General features: G+C 41.4%; 1 protein-coding gene across 1 annotated transcript in view; it reads left to right on the forward strand.

Annotated features, from left to right (window-relative positions):
• The first annotated feature begins 9378 nt into the window (after nucleotides 1-9378).
• LOC109930150 (procathepsin L-like) overlaps nucleotides 9379-15172 on the forward strand; it is a 17205-nt gene continuing 11411 nt past the window's right edge. The window contains exons 1-2 of the mRNA XM_020529689.2: nucleotides 9379-9510; nucleotides 10917-11039. Coding sequence (XP_020385278.2) covers nucleotides 9379-9510; nucleotides 10917-11039 — 255 coding nt within the window. The remainder of the gene's footprint in view (nucleotides 9511-10916; nucleotides 11040-15172) is intronic.

The raw sequence follows: 15172 nt of genomic DNA on the forward strand, positions 1-15172 counted from the left end.
ACAGTTAGCACCTATCTGCATGTTCACAGTATCCCTGCTTTACCTTCCCAGGACCAGGAAAAGAGTTAAGATGCTTTAACATGAGGGGCAATGGCATTAACCTAAATATGACAGTGGGGCAGTTGATATGGACTAGAAATGGTATCAAACGAAATCTTGTGCTGATTTGATCTCAGCTGATGTTATTACAGGTAAAGTCAGATCCCAGACCGAAACCTGACTTTATAGGTCATGACAGTCAGAGTTAATAGTCAGCATGGATTTGTGAGGGGTAGATCATGCCTCACAAACCTTATTGAATTCTTTGAAGAGATGACCAAACACGTGGATGAAGGTAGAGCAGTGGATGTGGTATACATGGATTTAAGTAAGGCGTTTGATAAGGTTCCCCATGGTAGGCTCAAGCAGAAAGTAAGGAGGCATGGGATAGGGGGAAATGTGGCAGATTGGATTCAGAATTGGCTGACCCTTAGAAGACAAAGGGTGGTAGTGGACGGAAAATATTCAACATGGTGCTCAGTTATGAGTGGTGTACCACAAGGATCTGTTCTGGGTCCTCTTCTATTTGTGATTTTTGTAAATGATTTGGATGTAGGAGTGGAAGGGTGGATTAGCAAGTTCGTGGACGATACGAAGGTGGGTCATGTTGTGGATAGTGCAGAGGGCTGTTCTAGATTACAAAGGGGCATTGATAGGATGCAGAGCTGGGCTGAGAAGTGGCAGATGGAGTTTAACCCTGAAAAGTGTGAGGTGATTCATTTTGGAAGGACAAACTTGAAAGCAGAATACAGGGTTAACGGAAAGATTCTTGGCAGTGTGGAGGAGCAGAGGGATCTTGGGGTTCATGTTCACAGCTCCCTGAAAGCTGCCACCCAGGTGGATAGAGTTGTTAAGAAGGCGTATGGTGTGTTAGCTTTCATTAATAGAGGGATTGAGTTCAAGAGCCGTGAAGTTATGATCCAGCTATACAAAAGCCTGGTTCGGCCACATCTGGAGTATTGTGTCCCTTTCTGATCGCCTCATTACGGGAAAGATGTGGAAGCATTGGAAAAGGTGCAGAGGAGATTTACCAGGATGTTGCCTGGAATGGGGGGATGATCTTATGAGGAAAGGTCGAGAGGGCTTTTCTCTTTAGAACGACGAAGGATGAGAGGTGACTTGATAGAAGTGTACAAAATGATCAGGGGTATAGATAGAGTGGACAGCCAGAGACTTTTTCCTAGGGTAGAGGTAGCTATTACGAGGGGGCATAGTTTTAAAGTGAGAGGAGGTAGATATAGGGGAGACATCAGAGGTAGGTTCTTTACTCAGAGAGTGGTAGGGGTGTGGAATGCATTGCCGGAGAGGGTAGTGGAGTTGGCCTCATTAGGGGCATTTAAGCGGCTGTTAGATAGGCATACAGATGATAGTATAAGGTAGGGGTGGAGGTTAGATAGACCTTAGGTTTAGGGTAAAAGTTCGGCACAACATCGTGGGCTGAAGGGCCTGTACTGTGCTGTACTGTTCCATGTTCTTTGTTCTATGACAGACAAAATGATCTCTCGCTAAAACGTAATTGTGCAATGTTGCAGATTTCACATTAATAATAAATAGAAGTCAATTTGAAAAGAAATGAAGATAAAATAGTAAACTCCAAACTATCTACTTATAATACAAATTCAAAGCTTCTAAACATAAAGTAAAATGGTAATTCTATTAAGCCTAAAAAAAATTCTTTATAAATTGAAAGGAAGTGAAACAGAATTTGTGTAGTCCCTAAAACTCACTTCTGGCATCACACCCCAAACTCCATTGATATAAAACTCACACCAGAATCCCTGCATCCAATGTCTTGGTATATTTAACTCACTTGTAACTTCAACCTTTAGACTGGAACTGCATATAATTTCTTCCTGGAGCTATCATGCACCTTAAATGCTTAATGCACTCAGCTTTGAGTAAATTCAGGTTTTATCCCAACAATAGTGGCCTGGGACTAACACTCACTCTTCACTCTAAGGTAACACAGTTCATTATATATCCTTCCTTTCTCAACAGCATTGCTCTAAACAGCCATAGTATTCCAAGGCTTTACACAGGATTCCTCCACTCAAGGTCAAAAGTGAAATTAACATTCTTTCTCTCTCTTTCAGCTATGGGTGTCAAGTTTCAGAGCTTTCTAACAAATGTAAATAAACAGAAGTCTATCAGTAGGGTATAGAGCATATTTACTAAGGCCAGCTCTCAAAAACTGCTTTGGAAGATAATCACCATGGCTACAGAAATGCTTATAAGTTAATTAACAACTTCAGACAAACAGAAAACCTACCCTTTACTAACCTGAAAGCCAGGAACACAAATTCACAACAAATAACATTAAAATTTCTACATATAAATCCCACAGTTTACATTACACGGTATAAAAGATAATTGTTAAATATCCAAAAACCCTTCTTGATTATTGTTTTGTGATCAAAACTTTAATGAAGAATGTGTGCTGGTATCAATTGTTGGGGGAGCTCCTCCAATGGGTTTGAAAGTCTAGTGTTTGGAGTTTGACCCTCTTTGGAAATGAGGATTCTCCTGATATGAAACAGGTTTGGACATTTGTAGGATGCAGTTTTTTTGCTGATGTATCTGGCATCAGTTAAAGTTCAGGCTGCAGCAGCACAGGAGGGATCCTGAAAAGCAAAAACATAGTCAATTTCTCCTTTCTTATATTATTGCAGAATTAGTGCAGATCAGGCTTTCTGTGGTCACAGAAATGCCTTGAGAAGGTACTCACCTGAGCAATAATGTGGGATGGAAAGCTAAGCTCTGGGCTGACCACTCACTGGCATATCCTGACCTTTATAAATCAAAAGGACAACACGATTGAGTTTACCTCTCTATTCTCATTGCTCTCAACTGCCCCACTGTCAGGGACTGATCTCTTCTTTATGGATCAGGATTCGAATCCACAGCCTTCCTACTCAGAGTGCGATCTTATCACTGACTCAAACCCAACTACTTTTGCTGCTATGTGCGAGATTCACAGCATCATCGAATCCCTACAGTGTGGAAGCAGGATATTCGGCCCATCAAGCCCACACCAACCCTCCGAAGAGCACCCCACCCCCCTACCCTATCCCCATAACTCTACATTTCCCATGGCTAATCCACCTAGCCTGCTCATATTTGTTAGAAGACATATAACACCAGGTTATAGCCCAACAGGTTTATTTGAAATCACAAGCTTTCAGAGCACTGGCTCCTTTGTCAGATGAAGTGGAGGGAAGCCCACTGAAAGCTTGCAATTTCAAATAAACCTGTTGGACTATAACCTGGTGTTGTGTGACTTCTGACTTTCTCCACATTTGGCCTGTGGGCAGAAGCTCATGCAGACACAGGGAGAATGTGTGAACTCTACACAGACAGTTGCCTGAGGCTGGAATTGAACCTGGGTCCCTGGCACCTTGTGGCAGCAGTGCAAACCACTGAGCCACTCTACCACCCAACCTGCAGGGCTTTTGTATTGTATGCTTGTGCTTGATATCGTCTGCTCAAGGCTGGCGCAATTTAAAAGCTACATCCACACATGGATTTGTAACCCTGGACCCTCAGATTAAAAGGCTGATGCTGTACTAACTGAGCTATTCAGGCCCAACAGCAGCATGAGAACAAAATGATGTTTTTAACAATTCTTGAATAACAACTGCTGCAGAGGTGTAATGTCATATTTTATTTTAGAAACGCTCACTTTAATTTAAATTTCCCGTATCATTCCAAAGACATATTGATGTTTAGACTTTCCACGGTACTGTTGCAGAGTAGGACAATGCAGATCATCGCAGGTCAATCCCTCAATGTTATTACCTGTATCAGAACAAGCTATGGTCATGTTTCATAAGGTTTCTACCTGCAGTTTCTGAAACTAGTTTCATCCTCACGGATGGAGGTCATGCTTTGAACGGTCACAGTTAATGAAGCCCACCAACAGAATTTGACAGCTGACAAGCATTACACATGTTCCGCAATGCTGAAAAGACGAACTCATCTTTAAGAGGCTTGGACTCCTGAAAGTGACAGCACAAATGTAATTGAAACTGGGCTTGATTCCTGTAAAACAGACGACGCTCATTGCATCATTGTAAATGAATCCTTGGGTTTTTAGTTATAGGTTCTTGCCAGGTGTTTAATTCTAAGAAGCCTCATCAGAAACTGAGGCATTTCTTGCTCAATTAATGAATAGGCCTAGGCTTATATTCCCTGAGGTTTAGAAGACCAAGAGGTGATAACTGAAATACAGAACCCTCTTAACAATGTTGCCCCTGATGCGAGAGACTATATTCAGGGCACAGTTTAAGATTAAAGATGGAAATGAAGATAACTTTTATTCTCTCAGAAGGCCACGAGACTGTGGAGTTCTCTTCCTCAGAAATTTTTTTAAGGCTGAGTTAGATGGGTTTTTGATGAACAAGGGTGGCAAAATGTTAGGGATACATGGAAAAGTAAGATCTTAAACCACAATGCGATCAATCATGATCTTATTAAATGGTGGAGCAGGCTGAATGGCCGACTCCTGCTCCTAATTCACACGTTCTTTAAGGGCTTTGATAGGGCTAATGCTGAGAAAATGCTTTCCCTGGTTGGTGAATCTATGACAGGGGGTTCCCAGACTCTGAGTGAAGGGGAGGCCAGTTAGGACCCAGATGAAGAGGTGAGGGCTTCTCTAACCACACAGCTGTGCATGCTCAGTCAGTGAATATTTTGAAGACTGAGATTGATAGAGTTTTGAGGAGTTAAGGAGTATGGGGAAAAGATGAAGCTTAGGGAGTCATGATCTTTTTGAATGGCAGAGTACATTTGAAATGCCAAGCAGCCTACTCCAACTCCTGTTTCTTATGAGCTAGAGAACTCTGAGAATGTTAATAGAGTCATACAGTATGGAAACAGACCCTTTAGTCTAACTCGTCCATGCTGACTAAATATCCTAAATTAATCTTGTCCCATTTGCCAGCATTTGGCCTATATCCCTCTAAACCCTTCATTTTAATGTACCCATCCAGATGTCTTTTAAATGTTATAATTGTACCAGCCTCTGCCACTTCCTCAGACAGCTCATTCCTTACACGCACCACCCTCTGTGTGAAAAAGTTGCCCCTTAGGTCCCTTGCAAATCTTTCCCCTCTCACACTAAACTTATTCCCTCTAGTTTTGGGCTCCCCCACCCTGGGAAAAAGACCTTGGCTATTCACCCTATCCATGCTCCTCATAATTTTATAAACCTCTATAAGGTCACCTGTCAGCTTCTGATGCTCCAGGGAAAATAGTCCCAGCCTATTCAGCTCTCCCCATAGCTCAAACCCTCCAAACCTGGCAACATCCTTGTAAATCTTTTCTGTACCCTTTCAAGTTTAACAACATCTTTCCTATATCAGGGAGACCAGAATTGAATGCAGTATTCCAAAAGTGACCTGACCAATGTCCTGTACAGCTGCAACATGACCTCCCAACTCTTATACTCAATGCAGTGACCAATAAAGGCAAGTGTACCTTAGGCTTTATTCACTATCCTGTCTACCTGTGACTCTACTTTCAAGGAATTGTGAACCTGCACTACAAGATCTCTTTGTACAGCAACCCTCCCTAAGTCCTTGTATAAGTCCTGCCCTGATTTGCCCGATAAAAATGCAGCACCTCACATTTATCTAAATTAAACTCCATCTGCCACTCCTTGGTCCATCGGTCCATTTGATCAAGGTTCTGTTGTACTCTGAGATAACCTTCTTCGCTGTCCACTACACCACCAATTTTGGAGTCATCTGCAAACTTACTGGTTAACTGCATGCTAACATTGAAGTCACAGAAGCTAAACAGCTCAGACTGTCTGGTCCCTTTCCCTAGGGATCTAAATGGAACAGCTTTTTACAGCAATTTGGAAGCTCAAAATCATTTTGAATTTATTGGAATTCAACTTGCTGTGGTGGAATCTGATCCCACAAACTCTGACATTCGAGTTAATTTACCTGATATGGAATGGGAACCTCTATCGAGAGTCCATGGCTGACACATCTTCCAATGATATATGGATTCATGTTGACAGAAAGTTCTCAGGTTTGAGTCTTGATTAATGTTGAAATAAAAGATCTCAGTTGTGGCACAGGCTGTGCATTAGAAATGGTTTCGGTGTCTCCTGGGCTTGGAGAGGAAAGAGGCAGAAATGAGTACGGTTCCTGTCTCTGATCACTATTCAGCATTCCTTGTTTAAAAGCGAAGGGTAGATTGCGTTCAAATGGGTGGCAGCAAATCAGCAAATGCCCTGCCAGTATGTGAAGGATGAATAAGGACAGGGTTAGGTTTCACTGGGCTGCCAACATTCAGTGGGCCATAAAGAGTGACCACAAGCAGATTACTGAGAGCATCTAGCGCTGCTGGGCAATAGCATCCAAGAGGGAGTCAGTGGCTTCAAGAAAGGAGAGTCCATCTATAATCAGCCATAATCTAATTTGGGGCACCTAGCAACTCTCCCCATTCACCACAATCCCATATCGAATGTTGTCCACTCATCCAATCCAACACCAAAGAAGGTAGAGAGTTGGAAAAGAAATGCTAACTTTGGATCTTAGCTATTTTCTAATCAAACCTGCCCAGAAATGTTATTACCCACCACCTCTGGGGTAAGGTGAGACTTGAACCTGGGTTTCCTAGATCAGAGGTTTGGATACTATCACTGCACCACAAAAGTCCCACCAGTCATTTTTAAAATTGCTCAATTAAAGTAAAGCAGTTGAAGGGTTAATGGCCCTTCATCAATGAAGATTGAGCCTTGCATTGACAGTACATCTTAAACATTCCTCTGAGATATCTCAGAGTGCTTCATATCGATGACTTTTGGAAGGCCATGTGACTGTTCATAATATTGAGAGATCCAGCTTATTCAGCAACATCTGCAGGATATACTCTTTCACAACCTGTGCCACCTGATAGGTCAGTTTAATAACTCCTTTCCTTGCCAATCAGTTGTGTCATAGCATGGGAAGGATCATGAAGAAGGATATAAACATAATCACGGTATATCCTTTCCCAGTACTTCATTGCATAGGGAGATCCAGCTTGTAAAGAAGTGGACGGTAAGATCAAATTGTTCTTTCTGATTATGTGGTATGTGTATGTTCCCTGCGGGAATGTTAAAAAGATCACAAATGGCAATATTTCCAAAAGTACAAGCACTGAGATCTTCACCATATGTTCAGGGATGTGATTTGTTTTATATTATTTCGAAGGCTCGCTTTGGCAATGGCAGACTGAGCATCATAAACAAGAAAAACCAAGTGTTAGATCTGTACCTCATCAGAAAAATACGTTCTCTACAAGGCATGGGACGCTCAGAGAATGGCTAAAGCCAAGAGAAAGAGGGTTCCTCTGAATAGTTAATGTTTTGAAAACTGCTTCCAAGAAGTTTGGCTTCCTGCTCGATACCAATCAGTTCTTTTCAAGTCAATAACTCTTGGCTATGAAGCCTATACTGCCATGGTATGGTATATATTGGCATTTGCCACATAATCCACTAGCTGGATAGGTGTTACAAATATCCGTGTCCTTTCTCAGGCCAATATTGCCAGCATCGAGAAACTGGTTACAATCAATCAGCTTGGTCACATTGCCTATCTGCCTGCACTATCAAAATAAACTTCATCACAGCTGAAAGGCAGTGGAAATGATTTGTGGGCATCCTCAAAGCCTCCCTGAATAAAATGTAATGCCCCTACCAACTCACGGGAATCTCTTGCCCAAGATTGTCTAAGCTGGAGAAGAAGTATCCACAAAGGTGCCAATATTTCCAGTGTCCCCAGCAGGTGGAAGTCAAGTGCAAATAGTGGAAGGAGCTTTTGTAAAGTTGAACATCCCACCCACACACACATCCCATCAAACATCCCCTGTCTATCCCCTGCAAAATGGACTGATTTGTCACCTCAGGACCCACAAAGTCAGGATGGAGGAAACCTCGACAAATCTTGCAGCATTTACAATGGGAGTAAGCTGGAAGTGTTGTTGTTAGTCATTGATCAGTAGGTTTTATAGATGAGATTCTGTGCTTCTGATACCTTTTGACCATGATTGAATTCCAGTATGTGGGCTAAAAGAATATTCTTTTGTTTCCTTTTCAACTGGTTTGCAGCACTGAAGTTGAGAGAGAGAAAGACAGTGTCTTTACCTGTAACATGGGGTTAACTAGGGGATGGTTCACCAAATGTGACCATTGCAGCACACCAATGTTGAAACCCAGGCTGGCACATGTGACAGTTTTCAGTCTCACCAGTCTACTCCAGTAGAGTTGAAACTGGATTTTAAGCCCTGTTCCTGTGTATTCTTCAAAAGGAAAATCACAACGTGTTCAGTCTGCAGTTTGGAGCAAGATCTTTTTGTTGGAAAGGGGTTTGTCAATAATTGCACAGGGCAGCATGTTTGGACCTGCCTTTTCTCTCCAATTGAAAGGCTGTTGCTTGTAAATTTTATTTGCATTATAGATGTGAAATTAACTTAATTTAAAGCCATACTCACTTGTGACTGTACAAGCCATCCTTTTAAAAAAACCAAACTTTGGAAGTACAGGTTAAAAATGTCCAAGGTACTTTGGGGTTTTGACCTATGGTCATAATAATTAATGAACCTGACCTAGGCAATTATTATTTTTGGAAGCAAGGGTTTTAAAAACATACAATATCAGCAAGTAGGGAGCACAGGGAGAAGAATTTCACTCAAAGGGTAACAAATGTATGAAATAAATCATGAGGGGATTTAAAAGACAAGTGCATAACTTCCAAAGTGAAAGGATAGTGTGCAAATGCAGGAAACTGGCACTGAGCTCAATTCAAAATGGGTCAAATAATCTTTTCTTGGTTTGCCTAATTTTCTGTGATTCTCAAATGTGACCCAAAGCAACAAAATTACACAAACTAAAACAGAAATTGGTGGAAAAACTCAGCAGGTCTGGAAGCATCTGTGAAGAGAAATCAGAATTAACGTTTTGGGTCCAGTGACCCTTCCTCAGAACCAATAACAAGTGCAGTTAGGGGTACATTCGAGACATCTATGAGAAAATGGAACGGGAGGAATAATAGAATAATTAAATAGAGATAGTAAATAATTATAATAGAACGTACACAAGGATTAAGCAGGATTTCTCTGATTCGTATGTATCAAACCATTGGAAACAGAGCAGGGAGAGTTTATCTGTCACATCATTCCAGCAAAACTTAAGACACATTGTGATTGAAGGACATTATTCCCCAACGGTGAATAAAATATTTTGGTGAATTAAGATAACATTTGTTTTAACGTTTTTCCATTGTAATCTGTGAATTGTGTTTCCTGTACATATTAGACCATTAACTTTGTTCTAACAGACTGTCTATCATGAAGTTCCCTTTGTTTGTGGGCTGTGGTATAATCTCCATTGCAGCACTAGCCACAAGCTTCATGTTTGACCCAACACTGGATGAAGCTTGGCTGAGCTGGAAATCATTTCACAAGAAGCAGTACAATGAGGTATGAGTAAATGCCGGACTTTCACTTACTGAAGGAGTTTTTGTCATAACTTATTGAACTTCACTTCATGGGAAATAAGTGACCTCATTTTGACAATTGTAAAGGATTGGAGGGTGCAATAAATGAAGTGCAAGGTGAAAAATGTGTGGATGATCATTTTGGTAGTAGAGAGGTTGAGGAAGGCTGGAGTTTTTGGGGGTTGGAGCTGGACAATCATTGGAATCAGAAATCTGCTTTACAGAGGCAGAAACCAACACAACCAAGGACTCAGCAAAAGCCACTTCCATGAACAAGGTACGACAATTGATTAAGGCAGTGCTAGTTTGGGGGGCACTAAATTGTGCAAGAGACTCAATGGTAGGAATTAGGAATGGGAAACAAATACTGGCTTTCCCAGCGATGGCCACGTCTTATTAATGAATACAAAAAATGGTGGCTAATCCCAGATGTTCTTCCCTGCTGGGTCATCATTGAACCTGTCAGGCCGTGAACTGAAAATGGTCCTAAGGCCTGAAAATGCCATCAGCGCAGTGCAACCTGGCGATGCTGTTTAATTTCAACAGCATTGGTGTAAGTGACAAGAAAATAATATTTAGAGCATTGTTTGAGCGATCAATGTTGACCAGGACACTAACAGAACTCTCCAGCTCCTCACTGAAAAGATGTAATGAGAACTTTTAATACCAATGTGAGAGGGAAGACTATTCAGCTTAACATGTTATTCAAAGGATGGGCCCTCCCACAGTGATAGATGCAGCTATATTTGCAACATTTAAGAGACATTTGGACAATTACATGAGTAGGAAATGTTTAGAAGGATATGGGCTAGGTGCAGGCAAATGGAATTAATTTAATTTGGGAAAATTGTTTGGCATGGGTGAGTTGGATCGAAGGGTCTGTTTTTGTGCTGTATGACCCTATGATGTTTTGATTCTAAAAGGTCTATTTGAATTCTACTCATGTCTGTTCTTGGACAATATTATGGGGAAGGTTATTTTACTACTCATTGATGCAAGTCTGGAAATCAAGCTGTGGTTTAAAGAAACTATTCTAATTTCAGTCCAAAGGACAGGAACGAGTCATTTGGTCTAATTAGGTCTGTGTCAGTATTTATGATCCAAACAAATCTACATTCTTCTTCATTTAACTCCTGAGCACACCCTTCTATTCTTTTCTCTCTCACATGCTTATGTAGATGCCTCTGAAATGCATCTGTGCTACTAACCTCACTATTCACCGTTAGAGTAAACACATTCTTATCACTCTTTAGGAGAGAATATTTCTCCAATGATGAGTTGGAGTGAATCACATGATTTTTTTTAATGTCTGGAGCCTATCTTTAAAATATTTTCAATGTTTCTGATGTGAAAATGATTCAAATTTGACTTTGTTGTATGATTTTTCAGAGGAATGCAAATTACAGAAGAATGGTCTGGGAGGACAACATGAAATATATCGCAAACCATAATCTGGAGCACTCATTGGGAAAGCACACCTTTACCATTGGGATGAATCAGTTTGGAGATCTGGTAGGTACGGAATTGTTTTGGGGAGGCGATGGCCTGGTGGTGTTAGCACTAGACTGTTAATCCAGAGACCTAGGTCATGTTCTGGGCACCTGGGTATGAATCCTGCAATGGCTGGATTTGAATTCAATAAAAATCTGGAATTGAGAGTCTATTGATAAACATGAAACTGTTGTCAATTATTCGGAAAATGCCCATCTGTTTCACTAATGTCCTTTAGGGAAGGAAACTGCCATCCTTACCTGGTCTGGCCTACATGTGACTCCAGACCCACAGCAATGTGGCCAACTCTTTACTGCACTCTCGGCAATTAGGGATGGGGGCAATAAATGCTGTCCAGCCATGAACGAATAAAAACAAAAGTTACATTAAGTAATATTACATAGAATTGACAGCTCAGAATCCAGTCAGCCTAATTTACGCTTCACATGAGTCTCATCCCATCCTGCTTCATTTAACCTTATCAATTTCTCCGTCCATTTCTTTCTTTATCATGTATAAATCTAGCTCTCCCTTTAAGGCACGTAAACAATTTGCCTCAGCTACTCCACAGGATAGTGGTTCCACATTGCAAGCAGCTATTGATGAATTTCTTCTATTCAGGACCCCTTGTTTTGAGTTTCTTACAAGTCAGAATATTCTCTTTGTGTCATAATTGTAGGTCGTTCCTAAACTTTTTTCCTTTCTAAAGAAAGGAACCAAGTTTAGTACGGAGATAGCTATTAAGAAAGACTGAATAGGCTGAGAGAACACAGTGTGGAGCTGGAGGAACACAGCAGACCAGGCAGCATCAGAGGAGCAGGAAAGATGACATTTCAGGTTGGGACCCTTCTTCAGAAAATTTCTGAAGAAGGGTCCCAACCCAAAACGTCAACTTTCCTGCTCCTCTGATGCTGCCTGGTCTGCTGTGTTCCTCCAGCTCCACACTGTGTTCTCTCAGCCTATTCAGTCTTTCTTAATAGCTATACCCTTTCAGGTTCTGGTCTGAAAGGTGTGGCAATGAGAATGATGGCTTTCGAAAGTCCTTTCAACAAATCAGGTGTAAAGATGTATTATGAAACCAGTCTGGAGCACTCCAACAAAGAGCAGTGAGTCTATGATTGCATGTGTGTTTCCCTGTGAGAGTCAGTCATTTCCCCTCTGTTTAAATTCTTGAGATTAGTCCAACCAATATCCTACACCAGAAGTATGGAAACAGGTTTGTTCAATCAGTTAGTGCCCTGTGTGGCATTGCTACTGTGGCATTCTCCCTGCTTGGCAGCAACGTCAACATCATTTCAAAGATCCAACATATTATGGAAGTGACTGATATTGTGAAAGTAAAGTCATCACAGTCCTACCAGGCCATAGCTTTCTCGTTAGAGAGAAAAGATTGACAGTGATTTAACCTGAGGCTCACCATGTCTCAGGTGAGGGTCAAGGCTGAGAAAGAGAGTCCTTCATGGTAACCTCAGGCAGTGCAGGAATTGAATCCACTGTGTTGGTGTTCACCTCTGCATTGCAGGCAACCATCCAGCTAAATGAGCCCCATGCAGTGATACTGTACCTTCCTCTGGGCCAGAAAGTCTGGGTTTGAGTTCAACCTGCCACAGAGATGAGAAGTAACATTTCAGAACAGGTTAATATAAAGGCAATATATTTTGGAAGTTCCCTATAGGCACATATTGCAATGCATTCAGCAATTGTTGATGCCCAGATTATTATTTTCCTTAAACATTTATCGACCCAAGCTATGAAGTTTAAAACCAACTCCTTTCCCTGATAACAAGGTGTACAGCTGGATGAACACAGCAGGCCAAGCAGCATCAGAGGAGCAGGAAGGCTGATGTTTCGGGCCTAGACCCTTTGGTTTATTCACAGGATCCAGCCTTATGCTCTCTGCTCTCTCTTATTTTTAAGTAAGCTGTTTGGATATATTTTTGTCATATCTCCAGGGCAGGTGGGGTTTGAACCTGGTCCTTCTAGTTTAGAGGTCAGGACACTGCCACTGCAACACAATTTGTCTCCTCCTTGATTTTTTTGTATGTGACCTCCAGTCTTTTATCAAATAATGCCCATCATGTTAACAACATAAATCAACTAACCATTAACGATAAGAGCTTGGTATCTTTATCTCTGTCCTCTTCAACAGAGCTAGAAGTTGAGTTGATCTTCTCGCTATCTCTCCCTTGGTCTCCCGTGCCACCTTCACCTAATTGTGCTCACTCGTGCTTGGTAATTCCCCCAGTCTTTAGAGGTCATTACCAATGCATGCTGGTCACTGCTTTCTGTGCTGAAATGTTGCATCCTTACCAAGTCTTTTGTCTTGAGTGTGGTCCAAGATTCTGACAGACTGGGAAGAAGATGAGTGGGATAAGGGGTTAGGAAGCCAAATTTTGATGGCAAGCACTTTCTACATCATAAGCATCAAAATACCATGCCAAGCCAGGCTATGTTAAGGAGATGAGCAAATATTGAAAGTTAAATTTAAAAGAGATGTTGAGAAGGTGTCAAAGAACTCTGTTGGTCAATCAAGCCTTCAATGTTGCTGTCCTTGATGCTGAGCGCTCTGTCTTCTCCCACTACAACGTAAGGACCAGGTATGATAGAACACATGCTGGTTGCCATGGCGAGGTTACTAGCTGCATGTTGACTTTCACAGACAGAGAAGCCAGTTAGTTTCAGCCAAACTCCAAAAGACAACTCTATTGGTACCATTCAAACAGGAATTGTTGGGACATATCAGCACCAGTGAAAGAACATGTTGGCGGAGCAACAGAAAGTAATGTCAAATGCATCATTCAGACATTTCTACAGGGAAGCTGCAAATCTCAGCTGGAAAATTTTTAATATATTAATGTACTGAAACAAAACTAAATTCACTAAGATACTTTGAAACATCATCCTGATACCACCAAATGTCAGGCATATAATTGCCTCATGAATGGCAAGGGAGAGCTGTGCTCAGTATTGATTGACCGTTTAATGTGCTGGGAAAATCTTTGGCATTGCATGCAGTCACACCCAGGTAACCCGTCCTGAAGTCAGAACCAGTGCCCCTGTGGGTTTGGTAGGATGCTATAAGTCTGACCTCTGCTCTCCACATTAATTGGAAAGAGGAATTGATAATGATGACCGTTGTGAAAAAGTGACTCCCATTATTTTAACATCAGACAATCTGGAATATATGAGCAGTAATACAGTGAGGCACTGCTGAATACCTAATACTACAAACAAGCACTGCTGGCCTTTAGAAACTTGACACTGGGAAAATTCAAATCTCACGATAGATTTTGGTCCCTGGTTGGAACCAGTGGAGGAAAACCAAATTCTGTGTGTCACTGCCACTATCACTCCTGATGTTATTCAGTGCTAATAATTGTTATTCGGTTAATTAGCATTAACAATTAGTGGTTAGCTAAAATCCCAATTGTCCCCAAGAAAACATATTGATGATTGAGATTGAGGGGGGGATCTTATAGAAACATATAAAATTATGAAGGGAATATATAGGATAGAAGTAGAGAGGATGTTTCCACTGGCAGGTGAAGCTAGGACAAGAGGGCATAGCCTCAAGATTAGAGGGAGCAGATTTAGGACTGAACTGAGAAGGAATTTCTTCACCCAGAGGGTTGTTAATCTGTGGAATTCCTTGCCCAGTGAAGTAGTTGACGCTACTTCAGTAAATGTTTTTAAAAAAAAGGTAGATTTTTTTTGAACAATAAAGGAATTAAGGGATACGGTGAGAACACGGGTAAGTGGATCTGAGTCCACGAAAGGATCAGCCATGATCTTATTGAATGGCGGAGCAGGCTCGAAGGGCCAGACGGCCTACCCCTGCTCCTAGTTCTTATGTTCTTATGTTCTTGTATTTTAGTGTGCATCATGATACCCACCTAATGGGTTTCCATCACTCATGCCATCCCAAATGAAGACTACATATAGACTTGGGGAATGCATTCCTTGGACATTTCTATCTACTGTGAAAGCAGTTCCTTGATTCACTTCTACCAATGCAACTCACTGATTCACCTGGCTTCCTGAAAATCCTCAATCATATTTCGAAAATGAAACCAGGATTTATTGAAATGCAGAGATAGTAAGAACTGCCGAAGCTGGAGTCGGAGATAATACAGTGTGGAGCTGGAGGAACACAG

The sequence above is a fragment of the Rhincodon typus genome, chromosome 29 (genome assembly GCF_021869965.1).
Source record: "Rhincodon typus isolate 14 chromosome 29, sRhiTyp1.1, whole genome shotgun sequence".
Classification (NCBI taxonomy): Eukaryota; Metazoa; Chordata; class Chondrichthyes; order Orectolobiformes; family Rhincodontidae; genus Rhincodon; species Rhincodon typus.